The sequence below is a fragment of the Tinamus guttatus genome, unplaced genomic scaffold (genome assembly GCF_059628265.1).
Source record: "Tinamus guttatus ecotype Peru unplaced genomic scaffold, ASM5962826v1 Tinamus_guttatus_pri_ptg001750l, whole genome shotgun sequence".
Classification (NCBI taxonomy): domain Eukaryota; kingdom Metazoa; phylum Chordata; class Aves; order Tinamiformes; family Tinamidae; genus Tinamus; species Tinamus guttatus.
The window spans coordinates 7,119-29,093 of NW_028290284.1; the positions used below are offsets into that span (position 1 = coordinate 7,119).

The 21,975-nt window shown below is 62.0% G+C and overlaps 1 protein-coding gene across 1 annotated transcript; it reads right to left on the reverse strand.

Annotated features, from left to right (window-relative positions):
• Positions 1-513: 513 nt before the first annotated feature.
• Positions 514-20,080, reverse strand: CHRNB1 (cholinergic receptor nicotinic beta 1 subunit). Its single transcript, XM_088539487.1, has 10 exons — positions 20,020-20,080; positions 16,127-16,263; positions 14,623-14,667; positions 11,500-11,609; positions 9,977-10,085; positions 8,464-8,596; positions 6,222-6,416; positions 3,757-3,980; positions 2,279-2,353; positions 514-674 (listed from the first exon to the last, which is right to left on the reverse strand). The coding sequence occupies exons 1-10, from the start codon at positions 20,078-20,080 to the stop codon at positions 534-536; spliced, it is 1,230 nt and encodes a 409-aa protein (XP_088395613.1). The 3' UTR covers positions 514-533.
• Between the last annotated feature and the right edge of the window lie 1,895 nt (positions 20,081-21,975).

Consider the following 21,975-nt stretch of genomic DNA (forward strand, 5'->3'; position numbering starts at 1 on the left):
GTGCAGGTATCCAGGAAGGGCTCAGGTGTCCAGGAATGGGAATTGGGGGTCCAGGTATCCGGGAAAGGGGCCCAGGTGCCCGGGAATGGGAATTGGGGATCCGGGAAAGGGCCCAGGCGTCCAGGGGGGACCCGAGGTGTCCGGGAATGGGAATTGGGGACCCTGCTATCCGGGAAGGGCTCAGGTGACTGGGAATGGGAACTGGGGGCTCAGATCTCTGGGAAGGGCCCCGGGATCCAGGAAAGGGCCCCGGGATCCAGGAAAGGGCCCAGGCATCTGGGAATGGGAATTGGGGGGGCAGATCTCTGGGAAGGGCCCAGGCGTCCGGGAATGGGAATTGGGGGTCCTGGTGTGTGGGAAAGGGGCCCAGGCGTCCGGGAAGGGCACAGGTGTCCGGGAAGGGCCCAGACGTCTGGGAATGGGAATTGGGGATCCAGGTGTCCGGGAAAGGGCCCAGGCGTCCGGGAATGGGAATTGGGGATCCAGGTGTCCGGGAAGGGCCCAGGTGTCCGGGAAGGGCCCAGGCGTCCGGCTCAGGGGGGCGGCCGCTCCGGGGGCCGGTGCAGAGCCGCGTCCAGGCAGGTGCCCAGGACGGTGGCGCCCGTGAGGATGAGGAAGGTCCAGAGGAAGAGGCGGTCGAGGACGAGGGCGGCGAAGCGCCAGTCCTGGCGCAGCTGCGGGGGCACCGGGGCTTGCACGCGCGTTTGCACACCCATTTGCACGCCCGTTTGCACGCACATTTGCATGCACGTTTGCATGCATGTTTGCACACCCATTTGCACGCATTTTTGCACGCATTCACATGTGCATTTGCATGCATTCTTGCACGCATTTGCACATGCATTTGCATGCATTCTTGCATGCATTTGCACGTCCATTTGCACGCATTCTTGCACTCATTTGCACGTGCACTTGCATGCATTCTTGCACGCATTTGCACGCATTTGCATGTGCATTTGCACGCATTCGCACACATATTTCCACGCATTCCGGCACACCTTTGCATGCATTCCTGCACACACATTTGCACGCGCATTTGCACACATTCTCGCACACATTATTACATGCATTTGCATGCACTCACACACCTATTTGCACACATTCTTGCGTGCATTTGCACGTACATTTGCATGCAGTTGCACGTGCATTTGCACGTACATTTGCACACGTTTTCACGCATTTGCACGTGCATTTGCACACACATTTGCACGCATTCTTGCACGCATATGCACACATTCTTGCACGCGCATTTGCATGCATTCTTGCATGCATTTGCACGGGAATTTGCACACGTTTTCACACATTTGCACGTGCATTTGCATGCATTTGCATGTGCATTTGCACGTGCATTTGCACGGGCATTTGCACACATGTTTTCACGCATTTGCACGCACATTTGCACGCATTCTTGCATGCATATTTGCACGCATTTGCACGCATTCTTGCGCGCATGTGCATACGCATTTGCACACATTCTTGCACGCATTTGCACACGTTCTTGCACGCATATTTGCATGCATTTGCACGCGCATTTTCACGCATTCTTGCACGCATTTGCACGTGCATTGGCACACATGTTTTCACGCATTTGCACGTGCATTTGCACGCACTCTTGCATGCATTTGCACACATGTTTGCATGCATTTGCACGCGCATTTGCACGCATTCTTGCATACATTTGCACGCATTCTTGCACGCATGTGCACACGCATTTGCACACGCATTTGCACGCATTCTTGCACGCATTTGCACGTGCATTTGCACACACGTTTGCACGCATTTGCACGCGCATTTGCACACGCATTTGCATGCATTCTTGCACGCATTTGCACGTGCATTTGCACACATGTTTTCATGCATTTGCACGTGCATTTGCACGCGCATTTGCACGCATTCTTGCATGCATTTGCACGCATTCTTGCACGCATGTGCACGCGCATTTGCACGCATTCTTGCACGCATTTGCACGTGCATTTGCACACCCATTTGCACGCATTCTTGCATGCATTTGCACGCATTCTTGCACGCATGTGCACACACATTTGCACGTGCATTTGCACGCATTCTTGCACGCATTTGCACGTGCATTTGCACACATGTTTTCACGCATTTGCACGCACTTTTGCACGCATTCTTGCATGCATATTTGCACGCATTTGCACGCATTCTTGCACGCATGTGCACACGCATTTGCACGTGCATTTGCACACACGTTTGCACACGCATTTGCACACACGTTTGCACGCATTTGCACACCCATTTGCACGCCCGTCCCCACCTCCTCCTCCTGCCGCTGCTCCCGCAGGCGCCGCCCGATGGCGCCAACGGCGGCCGCCGCCTGGCGCAGGGCGGGGGGGGCGGGGGGGGCCCCTCCCCCCCCCCGGGGCGGCGGGGGGGGCGGGGCCGCCCCTCCCCCCCCCCCCCGCCGGGGCCGCCGCAGGAAATACTCGTCCGGGGCGGGGGGGCCGCGGGGGGGCGGGGCCCGGCGCCCCGGGGGGGGCGGGGCTTGAGGGGGGGCGGAGCCTCCGCGCGGCCGCTGCAGCCCCAGGAGGGGGGGGAGGCGCTGGAGGAGGAGCTGGGGGGGGGAGGGGGAGGGGGGGTGAGGGGGGGCCCCGGCGTCCGGGAGAGGAGCCCCCCCCCCCCCCCCCCCGAAGGGATCCCGGTGTTTGGGAAAGGGACCTGGAATTCGGGAAAGGGACCTGGAATCCGGGGAAAATCCCAGCCCTCCTGCCCCCAAATGGCCCAGGTGGCCGGGAAAGGGACCCTGGTACCCGGGAAAGGGACCTGGGATCTGGGAAAGGGACCTGGAATCTGGGAAGGGGGTCCCAGGCGTCCTGGAAAGGTCTCCATCCCCCGGGAAAGGTCCCCGTTTCCCAGGAAAGGGCCCAGGCATCCGGGCGAAGTCCCAGCCCTCCTGCTCCCAAGGGGCCCAGGCGTCCGGGAAGGGGCCCAGGCGTCCGGGAATGGGAATTGGGTATCCGGGAAAGGGCCCAGGCGTCCAGGAAAGGGCCCAGGCGTCCGGGAATGGGAATTGGGGGCTCAGATCTCCGGGAAAGGGCCCTGGGGTCCGGGAAAGGGCCCAGGCGTCCGGGGAAGGGCCCAGGCGTCCGGGAAAGGGCCCTGGGGTCCGGGAATGGGAATTGGGGGCTCAGATCTCCGGGAAGGGCTCTGGGGTCCAGGGAAGGGCCCTGGGGTCCGGGAAAGGGGCTCTGGGGTCCAGGAAAGGGCCCAGGCGTCCGGGAATGGGAATTGGGGGCTCAGATCTCCGGGAAAGGGCCCAGGCGTCCGGGAAGGGCTCTGGGGTCCGGGAAAGGGCCCTGGGGTCCAGGAAAGGGCCCAGGCGTCCGGGAAGGGGCCCAGGCGTCCGGGAAGGGCTCTGGGGTCCGGGAAAGGGCCCTGGGATCCAGGAAAGGGCCCAGGCGTCCAGGAAGGGCCCTGGGGTCCGGAAAGGGCCCAGGCATCCGGGAATGGGAATTGGGGGCTCAGATCTCCGGGAAAGGGCCCAGGCGTCCGGGAAGGGCCCTGGGGTCCGGGAAAGGGCCCAGGCGTCCGGGAAACATCCCCGTCCCCAGGAAAGGGCCCAGGCGTCCGGGGAAGGGCCCTGGTGTCCAGGAATGGGAATTGGGGGCTCAGATCTCCGGGAAAGGGCCCTGGGATCCGGGAAAGGGCCCAGGCGTCCGGGAAGGGCCCAGGCGTCCGGGAAGGGGCCCAGGCGTCCGGGCAGGCTCCCCGCCCCCCCGTGGGCGCCGCGCGCACCCTGCGCATCCCGCGGGCCATGGGGCGCGCGGCCGGCGCGCGGTGGTGCAGGTCGAGGGCGCCGACGCTGAGCGCGACGCAGAGCGTCAGCAGCACCAGGGTGGCCGAGAGGTGACGCGCGATGAGCGGCGCCGCCAGCGACGTCTCGGGGACCTTGTCCGCCAGCAGCAGCAGGAACACGGTGAGCGTGAGCAGCGCGAACAGCGACAGCGTCAGCTTCTCCCCTGCGCGAGCCCCGGTGCAACGGGAAAATCCTTGTGCAAAAGGCGGTTTCTTGCATAATCCCCCGTGCAAGCTGCAAATCCTTGTGCAAAAGGCATTTTCTTGCATAATCCCCCATCCAAACTACAAATCCCCGTGCAAACCCTGTTGCAATGGGAAAATTATTGTACGAAAGGCGGTTTCTGCATAATTCCCTGTGCAAGCTACAAATTCCCATGCAAGCCCCGTTGCAACGTGAAAATCCTCGTGCAAAAGGCGGTTTCTTGCATAATTCCCCGTGCAAGCTGCAAATCCCCGTGCAAGCCCCGTTGCAACGTGAAAATCCTTGTGCAAAAGGTGGTTTCTTGCATAATTCCCCGTGCAAGCTACAAATCCTTGTGCAAAAAGCGGTTTCTTGCATAATCCCCCATGAAAGCTACAAATCCTTGTGCAAAAGGCGGTTTTGTGAGCAAGCCCCGTTGCAATGTGAAAATTTTTGTGCAAAAGGCGGTTTCTTGCATAATCCCCCGTGCAAGCTGCAAATCCCCGTGCAAGCCCCGTTGCAATGTGAAAATCCTTGTGCAAAAGGTGGTTTCTTGCATATTCCCCTGTGCAAGCTGCAAATCCTTGTGCAAAAGGCGGTTTTGTGAGCAAGCCCCGTTGCAATGTGAAAATTCTCGTGCAAAAGGCGGTTTCTTGCATAATCCCCCGTGCAAGCTACAAATCCCCGTGCAAACCCCGTTGCAATGTGAAAATTCTTGTGCAAAAGGTGGTTTCTTGCATAATCCCCCGTGTAAGCTGCAAATCCCCGTGCAAACCCCATTGCAACGGGAAAATTCTTGTGCAAAAGGCAGTTTGTTGCATAATCCCCCGTGCAAGCTAAAAATCCCCGTGCAAACCCTGTTGCAATGGGAAAATTAGTGTGCAAAAGGTGGTTTCTTGCATAATCCCCCATGCAAGCTGCAAATCCCCGTGCAAACCCCGTTGCAATGTGAAAATCCTTGTGCAAAAGGTGGTTTATTGCATAATCCCCCGTGCAAGCTATAAATCCTCATGCAAGACCCATTGCAATGTGAAAATTCTCGTGCAAAAGGTGGTTTATTGCATAATGCCCCGTGCAAGCTAAAAATCCCCGTGCAAGCCCCGTTGCAACGTGAAAATTCTCGTGCAAAAGGTGGTTTCTTGCATAATCCCCTGTGCAAGCTACAAATCCCTGTGCAAACCCTGTTGGAATGGGAAAATTATTGTGCAAAAGGCGGTTTCTTGCATATTCCCCCGTGCAAGCTACAAATCCTCGTGCAAAAGGCGTTTTCCTGCATAATCCCCCATCCAAACTACAAATCCCCGTGCAAACCCTGTTGCAATGTGAAAATTCTCGTGCAAAAGGTGGTTTATTGCATAATCCCCCATGCAAGCTGCAAATCCTCATGCAAGCCCCGTTGCAACATGAAAATCCTCGTGCAAAAGGCGGTTTCTTGCATAATCCCCCGTGCAAGGTACAAATCCTCGTGCAAACCCTATTGCAATGTGAAAATCCTCGTGCAAACGGCGGTTTCTTGCATAATTTTCCGTGCAAGCTACAAATCCTCGTGCAAGTCCCACCCTGCCATGCCAGCCCCATGTCCCCAAGGTGTCCCCATGTCCCCAATGTGTCCCCATGTCCCCCATGTCCCCCATGTCCCCAATGTGTCCCCATGTCCCCATGGTGTCCCCAATGTCCCCAATGTCCCCAATGTCCCCAACGTCCCCAATGTCCCCCCATGTCCCCATCTCCCCTTGATGTCCCCGTGTCCCCACGATGTCCCCAGTGTCCCCAATGTCCCCGCACCCGCGTCGGGCGGCAGGTGGAACACGGCCACGGCCAGCAGGGTCAGCAGCAGACAGGGCCCCCATGTCCCCAATGTCCCCAATGTCCCCAATGTCCCCAATGTCCCCATGTCCCGATGTCCCCAATGTCCCCAATGTCCCCCATGTCCCCATTGTCCCCAATGTCCCCAAGGTCCCCAATGTCCCCAATGTCCCCCATGTCCCCAGTGTCCCCCATGTCCCCAATGTCCCCATGTCCCCGCACCCGCGTCGGGGGGCAGGTGGAACACGGCCACGGCCAGCAGGGTCAGCAGCAGACAGGGCCCCAATGTCCCCAATGTCCCCAATGTCCCCAATGTCCCCAACGTCCCCGATGTCCCCAACGTCCCCGATGTCCCCAATGTCCCCCAGTGTCCCCATTGTCCCCATTGTCCCCAAGGTCCCCAATGTCCCCGCACCCGCGTCGGGGGGCAGGTGGAACACGGCCACGGCCAGCAGGGTCAGCAGCAGACAGGGCCCCAGCACCGTGGCCAGGTAGAAGAGCGGCCGCCGCCGGATCACCAGCGCGAAGGTGACGTCATCGCTGACGTCATCGGGCCCCCCCCCCGCGTGGAGGCGGCCCCCGCGGTGCAGCAGCTCCCATTGGCCGTTCTCTGCAAGGGGGCGGGGACAGGGGGTGAGGATGGTGCAAGGGGGGGCACAATTGTGCAAGGGGGGGACACTTGTGCAAGGGGGGCATGCAAACAGGTGCACATTTGTGCAAGGGCTGTGTGCAAAGGGGTGCACACTTGTGCAAGGGGGTGCACACTCGTGCAAGGGGGTGTGTGCAAAGGGGTGCACACTTGTGCAAGGGGGTGTGTGCAAAAGGATGCACAATTGTGCAAGGGGATGCACACTCGTGCAAAGGGGTGCACATTCGTGCAAGGGGGTGCACACTTGTGCAATGGAGTGCATGCAATGGTGTGCACACTCGTGCAAGGAGGGGCACACTCGTGCAATGGGGTGTGTGCGAAGTTGTGCACACTCATGCAAGGGGGTGCACACTTGTGCAAAGGGGTGGGTGTGCAAAGGGGTGCACATTCGTGCAAGGGGTGCACACTTGTGCAAGGGGTGCGAGCAAAGGGGTGCACACTTGTGCAAAGGGGTGCATGCAATGGCATGTGTGCAAAGGGGTGCACAATTGTGCAAGGGAGTGCACACTCGTGCAAGGGGGTGTGTGCAAATGGGCGCACACTTGTGCAAAGGGGTGTACACTCGTGCAAGGGGGGCACACTTGTGCAAGGGGGCACACACTCGTGCACAGGAGTGCACACTCGTGCTATGTGGTGCATCCTTGTGCAAGGCCTTGCACACCCGTGCACACTTATGCTACGGGGTGCACCCCCGTGCAATGGGGTACAAGGCCTTGCACACTCATGCTATGGGGTACGTCCTCGTGCAAGGCCTTGCACACTCGTGCAATGGGGTGCACACCCGTGCAAGGTGCACACCTGTGCTATGGGGTGCAAGGCCTTGCACACTCGTGCTATGGGGTGTGTCCTCGTCCAAGGCCTTGCACGCTCGTGCACACTCGTGCAATAGGGTGCAAGGCCTTGCACACTCATGCTATGGGGTGCACACTCGTGCAATGGGGTGCACACTCGTGCAAGGCCTTGCACACCCGTGCAATGGGGTGCGTCCTCGTGCAAGGCCTTGCACACTCGTGCACACTCGTGCAATGGGGTGCACACCCGTGCAAGGTGCACATCTGTGCTATGGGGTGCAAGGCCTTGCACACTCATGCTATGGGGTGCACACTCGTGCAAGGCCTTGCACGCTCATGCACACTCGTGCAATGGGGTGCAAGGCCCTGCACACCCATGCAATGGGGCGCATCCTCGTCCAAGGCCTTGCACGCTCGTGCACACTCGTGCAATAGGTTGCAAGGCCTTGCACAATCATGCTATGGGGTGCGTCCTCGTGCAAGGCCTTGCACGCTCGTGCACACTCGTGCAATGGGGTGCAAGGCCCTGCACACCCATGCAATGGGGCGCACCCTCGTCCAAGGCCTTGCACGCTCGTGCACACTCGTGCAATAGGGTGCAAGGCCTTGCACACTCATGCTATGGGGTGCGTCCTCGTGCAAGGCCTTGCACACTCGTGCTATGGGGTGCACACTCGTGCAATGGGGTGCACACTCGTGCAAGGCCTTGCACACCCGTGCAATGGGGCGCACCCTCGTACAAGCCCTTGCACACTCGTGCACACTCGTGCAATGGGGTGCAAGGCCTTGCACACTCATGCAATGGGGTGCACACTCGTGCAAGGCCTTGCACACTCATGGTATGGGGTGAATCCTCGTGCAATGGCATGCAAGGCCTTGCACACTCGTGCAATGGGGTGCCTCCTCGTGCAAGGCCTTGCACACTTGTGCAATGGGGTACAAGTCCTTGCACACTCGTGCTATGGGGTGCACACTCGTGCAATGGGGTGCACCCTCGTGCAATGGGGTGCACACCCGTGCAATGGGGTGCGTCCTCGTGCAAGGCCTTGCACACTCGTGCACACTCGTGCAATGGGGTGCACACCCGTGCAATGGGGTGCACACTCGTGCAAGGCCTTGCACACCCGTGCAATGGGGTGCACACTCATGCTATGGGGTGCACACTCGTGCAAGGCCTTGCACACTCGTGCACACGCGCGGGGGGGGGCGGGGCTCACCCAGGAAGTCGGGGGGCAGCAGGGCCTCCGCGTCGGCCCCCCCCGCCAGGCGCAGCCCAAGCTCCGCCCCCCCGTAGCTCCGGGAGCGGAAAACCAGGGAGCAGGATTGCCAATCGAACGGGAAGTGGGACACCTGGGGACAATGGGGGACATGGGGACACCTGGGGACAATGGGGACAATGGGGACATTGGGGACATGGGGGACATTGGGGACATTGGGGACATGGGGGACACCTGGGGACAATGGGGACATGGGGGACAATGGGGACAATGGGGACAATGGGGACATTGGGGACATTGGGGACATGGGGGACACCTGGGGACAATGGGGACATTGGGGACAATGGGGACATTGGGGACATGGGGGACATTGGGGACATGGGGGACACCTGGGGACAATGGGGACATTGGGGACATGGGGGACATTGGGGACATTGGGGACATTGGGGACATGGAGGGACATGGGGGACATTGGGGACATTGGGGACAATGGGGACATGGGGGACACCTGGGGACATTGGGGACATTGGGGACATGGGGGACATGGGGGACATGGGGGACACCTGGGGACATGGGGGACATTGGGGACATTGGGGGACATGGGGGACATTGGGGACATTGGGGACATTGGGGACATGGAGGGACATGGGGACAATGGGGACATGGGGGACATTGGGAGACATTGGGGACATTGGGGACACCTGGGGACAATGGGGACATTGGGGACATGGGGGACATGGGGGACATGGGGGACATTGGGGACATGGAGGGACATGGGGACAATGGGGACATGGGGGACATGGGGGACATTGGGGACATTGGGGACATTGGGGACATTGGGGGCACAGGGGAACATGGGGACATTGGGGACATGGGAACACCTGGGGACACATTGGGGACATGGGGGACATTGGGAACATTGGGGACACATGGGGGACATGGGGGACACTTGGGGACACGGGTGACATGGGGACACAGGGACATTGGGGACATGGGCTACACTGGGGACATGGGAACACCTGGGGACATGGGGGACACCTGGGGATACCTGGGGACATTGGGGACACTGGGGACACGGGGGGACATTGGGGACACAGAGGGACATGGGGGACATGCGGGGACACCTGGGGACACAGGGGGACACCATGGGGGATGTGGGGGACATGGGGGGGACATTGGGGACACAGGGGACACCTGGGGACACAGGGGAACATGGGGACATGGGGGACATTGGGGACATGGGGGACATTGGGGACACATTGGGGACATGGAGGGACATGGGGGACAGCCCCGCCCCTATCACTTACCCCCGCCCCCACCTTTCACCCCGCCCCTCTTCCCAGCCCCGCCCCCTCCGTCTGGTCCCCCTTAGTCCCGCCCCCGCCCCGCTTAGCCCCGCCCCCACTCCACATACCCCCCCACCCCGCTTAGCCCCGCCCCGCCCCCGAGGCCCCTCCCCAGCCCCGAGGCCCCTCCCCCCCGCGTGGCCCCGCCCCCGGGCCCCGCCCCTCACGCGGATTGGGCAGCGGCTCCGGAAGAGGGCGGGGGGCCGCCAGCGCACCGCCCCCTCGTGCGTCACGGTGGCGCGAACGGGGAGGGCGACGTCACCGTTCCCGTCCTTGCTGGGGGGGCGGGGACACGGGGGTCACGTGACACCGGGGACACCCCCCCCGGGACCGTCATTGGGTCCGCGGGGACCCCCCAGGGACTCCCTAGAGCCCCCCAGGGACCCCCAAGATCCCCCCAGGGACCCCCTGGACCCCCCCAGAGACCCCCAATAACCCCACGGACCCCCTAGATCCCCCCAGGGACCCCCGGGACCGTCATTGGGGGGGGCAGGGTTAGGGACCCCCCTGGGACCCCCCCAAGGGTCCCCCAATGTCCCCCGGGCCCCTCCCTAGACACCCCCCAAAGCTCCGCCCCCCGAGGAGCCCCCAGACCCCCCCCCCCCCCCGGGACCCATTGGGACCCCCCCGAGACCCCCAAAACCCCCCCGGGACCCCCCGAAACCCCCCCAGGGACCCCCCAGGGACCCCCCAAAATCCCCCGAGGGACCCCTAGACCCCCCAGGGACCCCCAGGGACACCCCCCAGGACCCCCCCGGGGACCCTCAGTACCCCCCAGGACCCCCCCCCCAGATCCACTGGGAACCCCCCCAGGGACCCCCCGGGAGCCCCAGGACACCCCAGGGACCCATTGGGACCCCCAGAGACCCCCCCCCAGGGACCCCCAATACCCCCCAGGGACCCCCAATAGCTCCCGGGGACTCCCAGGGGACCCCCCAGGGACCCCCTAGACCTCCCCAGGGAACCCCTAAATCCCCCCAGGACCCCCCAGGGACCCCCAATACCCCCCAGGGACCCCCCGGGCCCCCCCCCATAGCCCCCAGGACACCCCCGGACCCCCAGAGACCCCCCCCAGATCCCCCAGGGACCCCCCAGGGACCCCCTAGAGCCCCCCAGGGAACCCCTAAATCCCCCCAGGGACCCCCAGGACCCCCCAGGGACCCTCCTGGGACCCTCAGGGACCCCCAATACCCCCCAGGGACCCCCTAGACCCCCCCAGGAAACCCCTAGACCCCCCCATAGCCCCCAGGAACCCCCTCGGGGACCCCCAGGGACCCCCTAGACCCCCCCAGGAAACCCCTAGATCCCCCCCAGGACCCCCAGGGACCCCCAATACCCCCCAGGGACCCCCAGGACCCCCCATAGTCCCCAGGAACCCCCCAGGAGCCCCCAGGGACCCCCAGGGACCCTCCTGGGACCCTCAGGGACCCCCTAGACCCCCCCCAGAGACCCCCCAAAACCCCCAGGGACCCCCTAGACCCCCCCAGGAAACCCCTAGATCCCCCCCAGGGACCCCCAATACCCCCCAGGGAACCCCAGGACCCCCCATAGCCCCCAGGAACCCCCCAGGAGCCCCCAGGGACCCCCAATACCCCCCAGGGACCCCCCAGACCCCTCAGGGACCCCCAATACCCCCCAGGGACCCTCTGGACCCCCCCAGACCCCCCCTGCCCCCCCCCGGCCCCCCAACCTGTTGTCCAGCTCCAGGTCGGGCACCCAGAGCCGCTGGGCCGGGACCCTCAGGGAGACCAGAGCCCCATGGGCCTGGGGGTCCCACTGCAGCCGGGGGTCCCGCCAGGCCTGCGCAGGGACCCATAGGGACCATGGGGACCCACAGGGACCCATAGGGACCCCCCTGTGCCCATAGATACCCATAGGGAGCCCCTGAACCCATAGGGACCCATAGGGACCATGGGGACCCATAGGGACCCCATGGGCCTGGGGGTCCCACTGCAGCCGGGGGTCCTGCCAGGCCTGCGCGGGGACCCATAGGGACCCATAGGGACCCATAGGGACCCCCCTGTGCCCATAGATACCCATAGGGAGCCCCTGAACCCATAGGGACCCATAGGGACCATGGGGACCCACAGGGACCCATAGGGACCCATAGGGACCATGGGGACCCCCTGCACCCATAGGGAACCCTCGGTGCCCATAGAGACCCATGGGGACCCCCTGCACCCATAGAGACCCATAGGGACCCCCTGCACCCATAGGGACCCATAGGGACCCCCCTGTGACCATAGGGGCCCATAGGGAGCCCCTGGACCCATAGGGACCCATAGGGACCATGGGGACCCATAGGGACCCCCTGCACCCATAGGAACCCATAGGGATCCCCTGAACCCATAGGGACCCATAGGGACCCCCCTGTGCCCATAGGGACCCATAGAGCCCCATGGGCCTGGGGGTCCCACTGCAGCCGGGGGTCCTGCCAGGCCTGCGCGGGGACCCATAGGGACCCATAGGGACCCCCCTGTGCCCATAGAGACCCATAGGGAGCCCCTGAACCCATAGGGACCCATAGGGACCATGGGGACCCATAGGGACCCATAGGGACCCCATGGGCCTGGGGGTCCCACTGCAGCCGGGGGTCCCGCCAGGCCTGCGCGGGGACCCATAGGGACCATGGGGACCCATAGGGACCCATAGGGACACATAGGGACCATGGGGACCCCCTGCACCCATAGGGACCCCCCTGTGCCCATAGATACCCATAGGGAGCCCCTGAACCCATAGGGACCCATAGGGACCCATAGGGACCCATAGGGACCCATGGGGACCCCCTGCACCCATAGAGACCCATAGGGACCCCCCTGTGACCATAGGGACCCATAGGAAGCCCCTGAACCCATAGGGACCCATAGGGACCCATGGGGAGCCCCTGAACCCATAGAAACCCATAGGGACCATGAGGACCCACAGGGACACTCCTGTGACCATAGGGGCCCATAGGGAGCCCCTGAACCCATAGGGACCCATAGGGACCCCATGGGCCTGGGGGTCCCACTGCAGCCGGGGGTCCCGCCAGGCCTGCGCGGGGACCCATAGGGACCATGGGGACCCATAGGGACCATGGGGACCCCCTGCACCCATAGAGACCCATAGGGACCCCCCTGTGCCCATAGGGACCCATAGGGAGCCATGGGGAGCCCCTGAACCCATAGGGACCCATAGGGACCATGGGGACCCATAGGGACCCCCTGCACCCATAGGAACCCATAGGGATCCCCTGAACCCATAGGGACCCATAGGGACCCCCCTGTGCCCATAGGGACCCATAGAGCCCCATGGGCCTGGGGGTCCCACTGCAGCCGGGGGTCCCGCCAGGCCTGCGCAGGGACCCATAGGGACCATGGGGACCCATAGGGACCCATAGGGACCATGGGGACCCCCTGCACCCATAGGGACCCCCCTGTGCCCATAGAGACCCATAGGGACCCATGGGGAGCACCTGAACCCATAGAGACCCATAGGGACCATGGGCACCCATAGGGACCCCCTTGTGACCATAGGGACCCATAGGGAGCCCCTGAACCCATATGGACTCATAGGGACCAATGGGACCCATAGGGACTCATAGGGACCATGGGGACCCATAGGGACCCCCTGCGCCCATAGGGACCCCCCCCTGTGACCATAGGGACCCATAGGGACCCATAGGGAGCCTCTGAACCCATAGGGACCCACAGGGACCCCCTGCACCCATAGGGACCCCCCTGTGCCCATAGGGACCCATAGAGACCCATGGGGACCTATAGGGACCCCCTGCACCCATAGGGAACCATGGGGACTGATACGGACCCCTGGCACCCATAGGCATTCCCCTACACCCATAGGGACCCCACTGTGTCCATAGGGACCTATAGGGACCCTCCTGGCACCCATAGGGTGTTTCAGGGGTGTCCGGGCCCCTCTAGGGCTGTGCAGGCCCCTATAGTGCTGTATGGGCTCCCATAGGGGTGTGCAGGCCCCTATAGGGCCGTATAGGGCCGTACGGGCCCCATAGGGGTGTGTGGGCCCCTATAGGGCCGTATAGGGCTGTATGGGCCCCATAGGGTTGTGCAGGCCCCTATGGGGTTGTATAGGGCCGTATGGGCCCCATAGGGCTGTGTGGGCCCCTATAGGGCTGTATGGGCCCCATAGGGCTGTGCAGGCCCCTGTGGGCCCGTATAGGGCCGTATGGGCCCCACAGGGCTGTGCAGGCCCCTATAGGGCTGTATAGGACCGTATGGGCTCCCATAGGGGTGTGCAGGGCCCTATAGGGCCGTATAGGGCCGTATGGGCCCCATAGGGGTGTGCAGGGCCCTATAGGGCTGTATAGAGCTGTATGGGCTCCATAGGGGTGTGCAGGGCCCTATAGGGCCGTATAGGGCCGTATGGGCCCCATAGGGGTGTGCAGGGCCCTATAGGGCCGTATAGGGCCGTATGGGCCCCATAGGGGTGTGCAGGGCCCTATAGGGCTGTATAGAGCTGTATGGGCTCCATAGGGGTGTGCAGGGCCCTATAGGGCCGTATAGGGCCGTATGGGCCCCATAGGGGTGTGCAGGGCCCTATAGGGCTGTATAGGGCTGTATGGGCTCCATAGGGGTGTACAGGCCCCTATAGGGCTGTATGGACTCCATAGGGATGTGCAGACCCCTATGGGGCTGTATGGGCTCCCATAGGGATGTGCAGGCTCCTACAGGGCCGTATAGGGCTGTATGGGCCCCATAGGGCTGTGCGGGTCCCTATAGGGCTGTATGGGCCCCATAGGGCTGTGTGGTCCCCTATAGCACCGTATGGGCCCCATAGGGCTGTGCGGGCCCCGCACCAGGTCCAGGTAGACCCTCGTCGTCAGCTCCTCGTTCTTCTCATCCTGGGGGCGACGGCAGCTCCAGGGACCCCCAGGGAACAGCCCGACCGCCCCGGGAACAGCCGGACCGCCCCGGGAACAACCGCTGGGAACAGCCGAACCCCCCAGGAACAACCACCGGGAACAGCCGAACGCCCCGGGAACAACCGCCAGGAACAGCCGAACGCCCCGGGAACAGCCCGACCGCCCCAGGGACAGCCAGACCGCCCCGGGAACAACTGCCGGGAACAGCCGAACCCCTCGGGAACAACCCAACCCCACCGGGAACAACCGCCGGGAACAGCCGAATCCCCTGGGAACAGCCCGACTGCCCCGGGAACAGCCCAACCTCCCTGGGAACAACCCAACTGCCCTGGGAACAACGGCTTGGAACAGCCCGACCGCCCCAGGAACAACCCCCGGGAACAGCCCCCCATTGCTACAACCCCCTCAGGAACAACCCAAATCCGCCCCCCGTCAGAGCCCCCCCATTGGAATAACCCCCCCCCCGGAACCCTTCCCCGCCTCGTCCCACCATGTGACTACCCCATGTCCCCCCATGTCCCCAATGTCCCCCCATGTCCCCAATGTCCCCAATGTCCCCAATGTCCCCATTGTCCCCATCCCCCCATCCCCTCCATCCCCCCCATTGTCCCCATCCCCCCCATTGTCCCCATTGTCCCCATTGTCCCCCATGTCCCCCATGTCCCCCAATGTCCCCATTGTCCCCAATGTCCCCCAATATCCCCCATTGTCCCCATTGTCCCCCATGTCCCCCATCTCCCCCCATGTCCCCGTTGTCCCCATTGTCCCCAGTGTCCCCCATGTCCCCCATCTCCCCCCATGTCCCCATTGTCCCCATTGTCTCCATTGTCCCCCCATTGTCCCCCCCGTCCCCAACGTCCCCATTGTCCCCAACGTCCCCATTGTCCCCCATGTCCCCCATGTCCCCCATGTCCCCTAATGTCACCCCAATGTCCCTCCGTGTCCCCATTGTCCCATCTCCCCCAATGTCTCCACGTCCCCATTGTCCCCATTGTCCCCATTGTCCCCCATGTCCCCCATTGTCCCCATTGTCCCCATTGTCCCCAGTGTCCCCAATGTCCCCCATGTCCCCATTGTCCCCATTGTCTCCATTGTCCCCCCATTGTCCCCCCCGTCGCCAACGTCCCCATTGTCCCCAACGTCCCCATTGTCCCCATTGTCCCCCATTGTCCCCCATGTCCCCAATGTCCCCTAATGTCACCCCAATGTCCCTCTGTGTCCCCATTGCCCCATCTCCCCCAATGTCTCCAAGTCCCCATTGTCCCCATTGTCCCCCATGTCCCCCATTGTCCCCATTGTCCCCATCGTCCCCAACGTCCCCATTGTCCCCATTGTCCCCATTGTCCCCATTGTCCCCTGTGTCCCCATTGTCCCCAATGTCCCCCCATTGTCCCCATTGTCCCCATTGTCCCCATTGTCCCCATTCCCCCATTGTCACCAGGCTGACGAGCTGGGCCAGCACCAGCCCCACGGTGACCAGGAGGCGCCGGGGGGCCGGGGGGATGGGGGGGACCCCGGAGCTGTAATTCCCAAAAAGGCTCCGGAGCAGCCGCTGCTCGGCCAGGGGCGCCGCGCCTGGGCGGGAATGGGAATGGGAATGTGGGAATGGGAATGTGGGAATGGGAATGGGAATGTGGGAATGGGAATGGGAATGGGAGACTGGGAATGGGAATGTGGGAATGGGAATGGGAATGTGGAAATGGGAATGGGAATGGGGATGTGGGAATGGGAATGTGGGAATGGGAATGGGAATGGGAATGTGGGAATGGGAATGGGAATGGGAATGGGAATGTGGATGGGAATGGGAATGTGGGAATGGGGATGGGAATGGGAATGTGGGAATGGGAATGGGAATGTGGGAATGGGAATGTGGGAATGGGAATGGGAATGTGGGAATGGGAATGGGAATGGGGATGGGAATGGGAATGGGGCTGTAATTCCCAAAAAGGCTCCGGAGCAGCCGCTGCTCGGCCGGGGGCGCCGCGCCTGGGCGGGAATGGGAATGGGAATGGGAATGTGGGAATGGGAATGTGGGAATGGGAATGGGAATGTGGGAATGGGAATGGGAATGGGGATGGGAATGGGAATGGGGCTGTAATTCCCAAAAAGGCTCCGGAGCAGCCGCTGCTCGGCCGGGGGCGCCGCGCCTGGATGGGAATGGGAATGGGAATGGGAATGTGGGAATGGGAATGGGAATGTGGGAATGGGAATGGGAATGGGAATGGGAATGGGAATGGGCTGTAATTCCCAAAAAGGCTCCGGAGCAGCCGCTGCTCGGCCGGGGGCGCCGCGCCTGGATGGGAATGGGAATGGGAATGGGAATGGGAATGTGGGAATGGGAATGTGGGAATGGGAATGGGAATGAGAATGTGGGAATGGGAATGGGAATGGGAATGGGGATGGGGATGGGAATGTGGGAATGGGAATGTGGGAATGGGAATGGGAATGGGAATGTGGGAATGGGAATGGGGCTGTAATTCCCAAAAAGGCTCCGGAGCAGCCGCTGCTCGGCCGGGGGCGCCGCGCCTGGGCGGGAATGGGAATGGGAATGGGAATGTGGGAATGGGAATGTGGGAATGGGAATGGGAATGTGGGAATGGGAATGGGAATGGGGATGGGAATGGGAATGGGGCTGTAATTCCCAAAAAGGCTCCGGAGCAGCCGCTGCTCGGCCGGGGGCGCCGCGCCTGGATGGGAATGGGAATGGGAATGGGAATGTGGGAATGGGAATGGGAATGTGGGAATGGGAATGGGAATGGGAATGGGAATGGGAATGGGCTGTAATTCCCAAAAAGGCTCCGGAGCAGCCGCTGCTCGGCCGGGGGCGCCGCGCCTGGATGGGAATGGGAATGGGAATGGGAATGGGAATGTGGGAATGGGAATGTGGGAATGGGAATGGGAATGAGAATGTGGGAATGGGAATGGGAATGGGAATGGGAATGGGAATGGGGATGGGGATGGGAATGTGGGAATGGGAATGTGGGAATGGGAATGGGAATGGGAATGTGGGAATGGGAATGGGGCTGTAATTCCCAAAAAGGCTCCGGAGCAGCCGCTGCTCGGCCGGGGGCGCCGCGCCTGGGCGGGAATGGGAATGGGAATGGGAATGTGGGAATGGGAATGTGGGAATGGGAATGGGAATGTGGGAATGGGAATGGGAATGGGGATGGGAATGGGAATGGGGCTGTAATTCCCAAAAAGGCTCCGGAGCAGCCGCTGCTCGGCCGGGGGCGCCGCGCCTGGATGGGAATGGGAATGGGAATGGGAATGTGGGAATGGGAATGGGAATGTGGGAATGGGAATGGGAATGGGAATGTGGGAATGGGAATGGGAATGTGGGAATGGGAATGGGAATGGGAATGGGAATGGGGCTGTAATTCCCAAAAAGGCTCCGGAGCAGCCGCTGCTCGGCCGGGGGCGCCGCGCCTGGGCGGGAATGGGAATGGGAATGGGAATGTGGGAATGGGAATGTGGGAATGGGAATGGGAATGTGGGAATGGGAATGGGAATGGGGATGGGAATGGGAATGGGGCTGTAATTCCCAAAAAGGCTCCGGAGCAGCCGCTGCTCGGCCGGGGGCGCCGCGCCTGGATGGGAATGGGAATGGGAATGGGAATGGGAATGTGGGAATGGGAATGTGGGAATGGGAATGGGAATGAGAATGTGGGAATGGGAATGGGAATGGGAATGGGAATGGGAATGGGAATGGGAATGGGGATGGGGATGGGAATGTGGGAATGGGAATGTGGGAATGGGAATGGGAATGGGAATGTGGGAATGGGAATGGGGCTGTAATTCCCAAAAAGGCTCCGGAGCAGCCGCTGCTCGGCCGGGGGCGCCGCGCCTGGGCGGGAATGGGAATGGGAATGGGAATGTGGGAATGGGAATGTGGGAATGGGAATGTGGGAATGGGAATGTGGGAATGGGAATGGGAATGGGAATGTGGGAATGTGGGAATGGGAATGTGGGAATGGGAATGGGAATGGGAATGCGGGAATGGGAATGGGGCTGGGGGGCAGGAATGGGGGTGGGAATGGGACGGGAATGGGAATGGGAGCAGGAATGGGAGCGGGAGAGCGGGAATGGGGCGGGAATGGGGCTGGAATTCCCAAAGAGCCTCCGGAGCAGCCGCTGCTCGGCCGGGGGCGCCGCGCCTGGGCGGGAATGGGAATGGGAATGTGGGAATGGAAATGGGAATGGGGCCAGAATGGGGCTGAGACAGCAGGAACGGGGCTGGGAATGGGACGGGAATGGGAGCGGGAATGGGGCCGGGAGAGGGGGAATGGGGGCGGGAATGGGGCGGGAATGGGGCTGGAGAGCGGGAATGGGACGAGAGAGTGGGAATGGGGCTGGGAATGGGGGCGGGAGAGCGGGAATGGGCCTGGGAGACTGGGAGTGGGGCTGGGAATGGGTTTGGGAGAGTGGGAATGGGGACAGGAGTCCAGGAATGGAGGGGGGAGACTGGAAATGGGATCAGGCATCCGGGAATGGGATCAGGTGTCCGGGAAAGGGGCCCAGGAATCCGGGAATGGGGGCAGGAGTCCAGGAATGGGGACGGGAGACCGGGAATTGGGTCCAGGACTCTGGGAACAGGGCCAGGAGTCCGGGAAAGGGCCCAGGCGTCCAGGAATGGGATCAGGAGTCCGGGAATGGGATCAGACATCCGGGAATGGGATCGGGAGTCTGGGAAAGGGGCCCAGGCGTCCAGGAATGGGGGCAGGAGTCCGGGAATGGGATCAGGCATCCAGGAATGGGATCGGGAGTCTGGGAATGGGATCAGGATTTTGGGAAAGGGGCCCAGGAGTCCAGGAATGGGATCAGGAGTCCGGGAATGGGATCAGACATCCGGGAATGGGATCGGGAGTCTGGGAAAGGGGTCCAGGAGTCCGGGAATGGGATCGGGAGTCCGGGAATGGGATCAGGAGTCTGGGAATGGGATCGGGGGTCTGGGAATGGGATCAGGTGTCCGGGAATGGGGGCAGGAGTTCGGGGAAGGGGCCCAGGAGTCCGGGAATGGGATCAGGATTTTGGGAAAGGGGCCCAGGAGTCCAGGAATGGCAGCAAGAGTCCAGGAATGGGATCAGACATCCGGGAATGGGATTGGGGGTCTGGGAATGGGATCAGGTGTCTGGGAATGGGATCAGGATTTTGGGAAAAGGGGCCCAGGAGTCCGGGAATGGGATCGGGAGCCTGGAATGGGGACAGGAGTCTGGGAATGGGATCGGGAGTCCGGAAATGGGATCAGGTGTCCGGGAATGGGATCGGGTGTCCGGGAATGGGATCGGGATTCCGGGAAAGGGGCCCCGGCGCCCGGGGGTCCCCGGCACCTACCGGCGCGGCCGAGGGTCCCCAGCAGGACGAGGGTGACGGCGCCGACTGTAGCGGCCGCCATGGAGCCTCCGACTGTACCCGGAGGGGGGGGGGTCCCGGGGGGGCGGCAGCTGCCGGGGGGGGAGGGGCGGGAGCAGCTGCTCCGGATGTGGGGGAGGGGCGGGGAGGGTGACGGGGGGGGGGAGGGCGGCGCGTGCGAGTGTGACCCTGTGACGTCATGGGGACGTGTGTGACGTCATGGGGATGTGTGTGACCCTGTGACGTCACCGGGGACACGCGTGTGACGTCATGGGGATGTGTGTGACCCTATGATGTCACCGGGGACACTCGTGTGACTCTATGACGTCACTGGGGACAGGCGTGTGACGTCATGGGGACGTGTGTGACCCTGTGACGTCACCGGGGACACACGTGTGACGGTGTGACGTCCCTGGGGACACGCATGTGACCCTATGACGTCACCGGGGACACGCGTGTGACGTCATGGGGACGTGTGTGACCCTATGGCATCACTGGGGACACCTCTGTGACCCTGTGACGTCACTGGGGGTAGGTGTGTGACTCTATGATGTCACCGGGGATATGTGTGTGATCCTATGACACCACTGGGGACACTTGTGTGATGTCATGGGGACATGTGTGACCCTATGACGTCACCGGGGACACTCGTGTGACTCTATGACGTCACTGGGGACACACATGTGATGTCATGGGGATGTGTGTGACACCGTGACGTCACTGGGGACACTCATGTGACCCTATGACGTCACCGGGGACACTTCTGTAACTCTATGAAGTCACTGGGGACAGGCGTGTGACGTCATGGGGATGTGTGTGACACTGACGTCACTGGGGACATGTGTGACTCTATGACGTCACCAGGGACACACGTGTGACGTCATGGGGACGTGTGTGACGCCGTGACGTCACCGGGGACACTCATGTGACGTCAGGGGACGTGTGTGACCCTATGACATCACTGCGGACACTCTTCTGATGTCATGGGGATGTGTGTGACGCTGTGACGTCACTGGGGACACACGTGTGACCCTATGACGTCACCGGGGACACGCGTGTGACGTCATGGGGACGTGTGTGACCCTATGGCGTCACTGGGGACACCTCTGCGACCCTGTGACGTCACTGGGGGTAGGTGGGTGACTCTATGATGTCACCGGGGATATGTGTGTGATCCTATGACACCACTGGGGACACTTGTGTGATGTCATGGGGAATGTGTGACCCTATGACGTCACCGGGGACACTCGTGTGACTCTATGACGTCACTGGGGACACACATGTGATGTCATGGGGATGTGTGTGACACCGTGACGTCACTGGGGACACGTGTGTGACGTCATGGGGACATGTGTGATACCGTGACGTCTCTGGGGACACTCATGTGACCCTATGACGTCACCGGGGACGAGTGTGACATCATGGGGACGTGTGTGACCCTATGACGTCACCGGGGACACTCGTGTGACTCTATGACGTCACTGGGGACAGGCGTGTGACGTCATGGGGATGTGTGTGACACTGACGTCACTGGGGACATGTGTGACTCTATGACGTCACCAGGGACACACGTGTGACGTCATGGGGACGTGTGTGACACCGTGACGTCACCGGGGACACGCGTGTGACCCTGTGACTTCACCGGGGACACTCATGTGACGTCAGGGGACGTGTGTGACCCTATGACATCACTGCGGACACTCTTCTGATGTCATGGGGATGTGTGTGATGCTGTGACGTCACTGGGGACACACGTGTGACCCTATGATGTCACCAGGGCCACGCATGTGACGTCATGGGGATGTGTGTGACCCAGTGACGTCTCTGGGGACACGCATATGACCCTATGATGTCACTGGGGACACACATGTGACGTCATGGGGACGTGTGTGACACTCTGATGTCACTGGGGACACGTGTGTGACCCTATGACGTCAC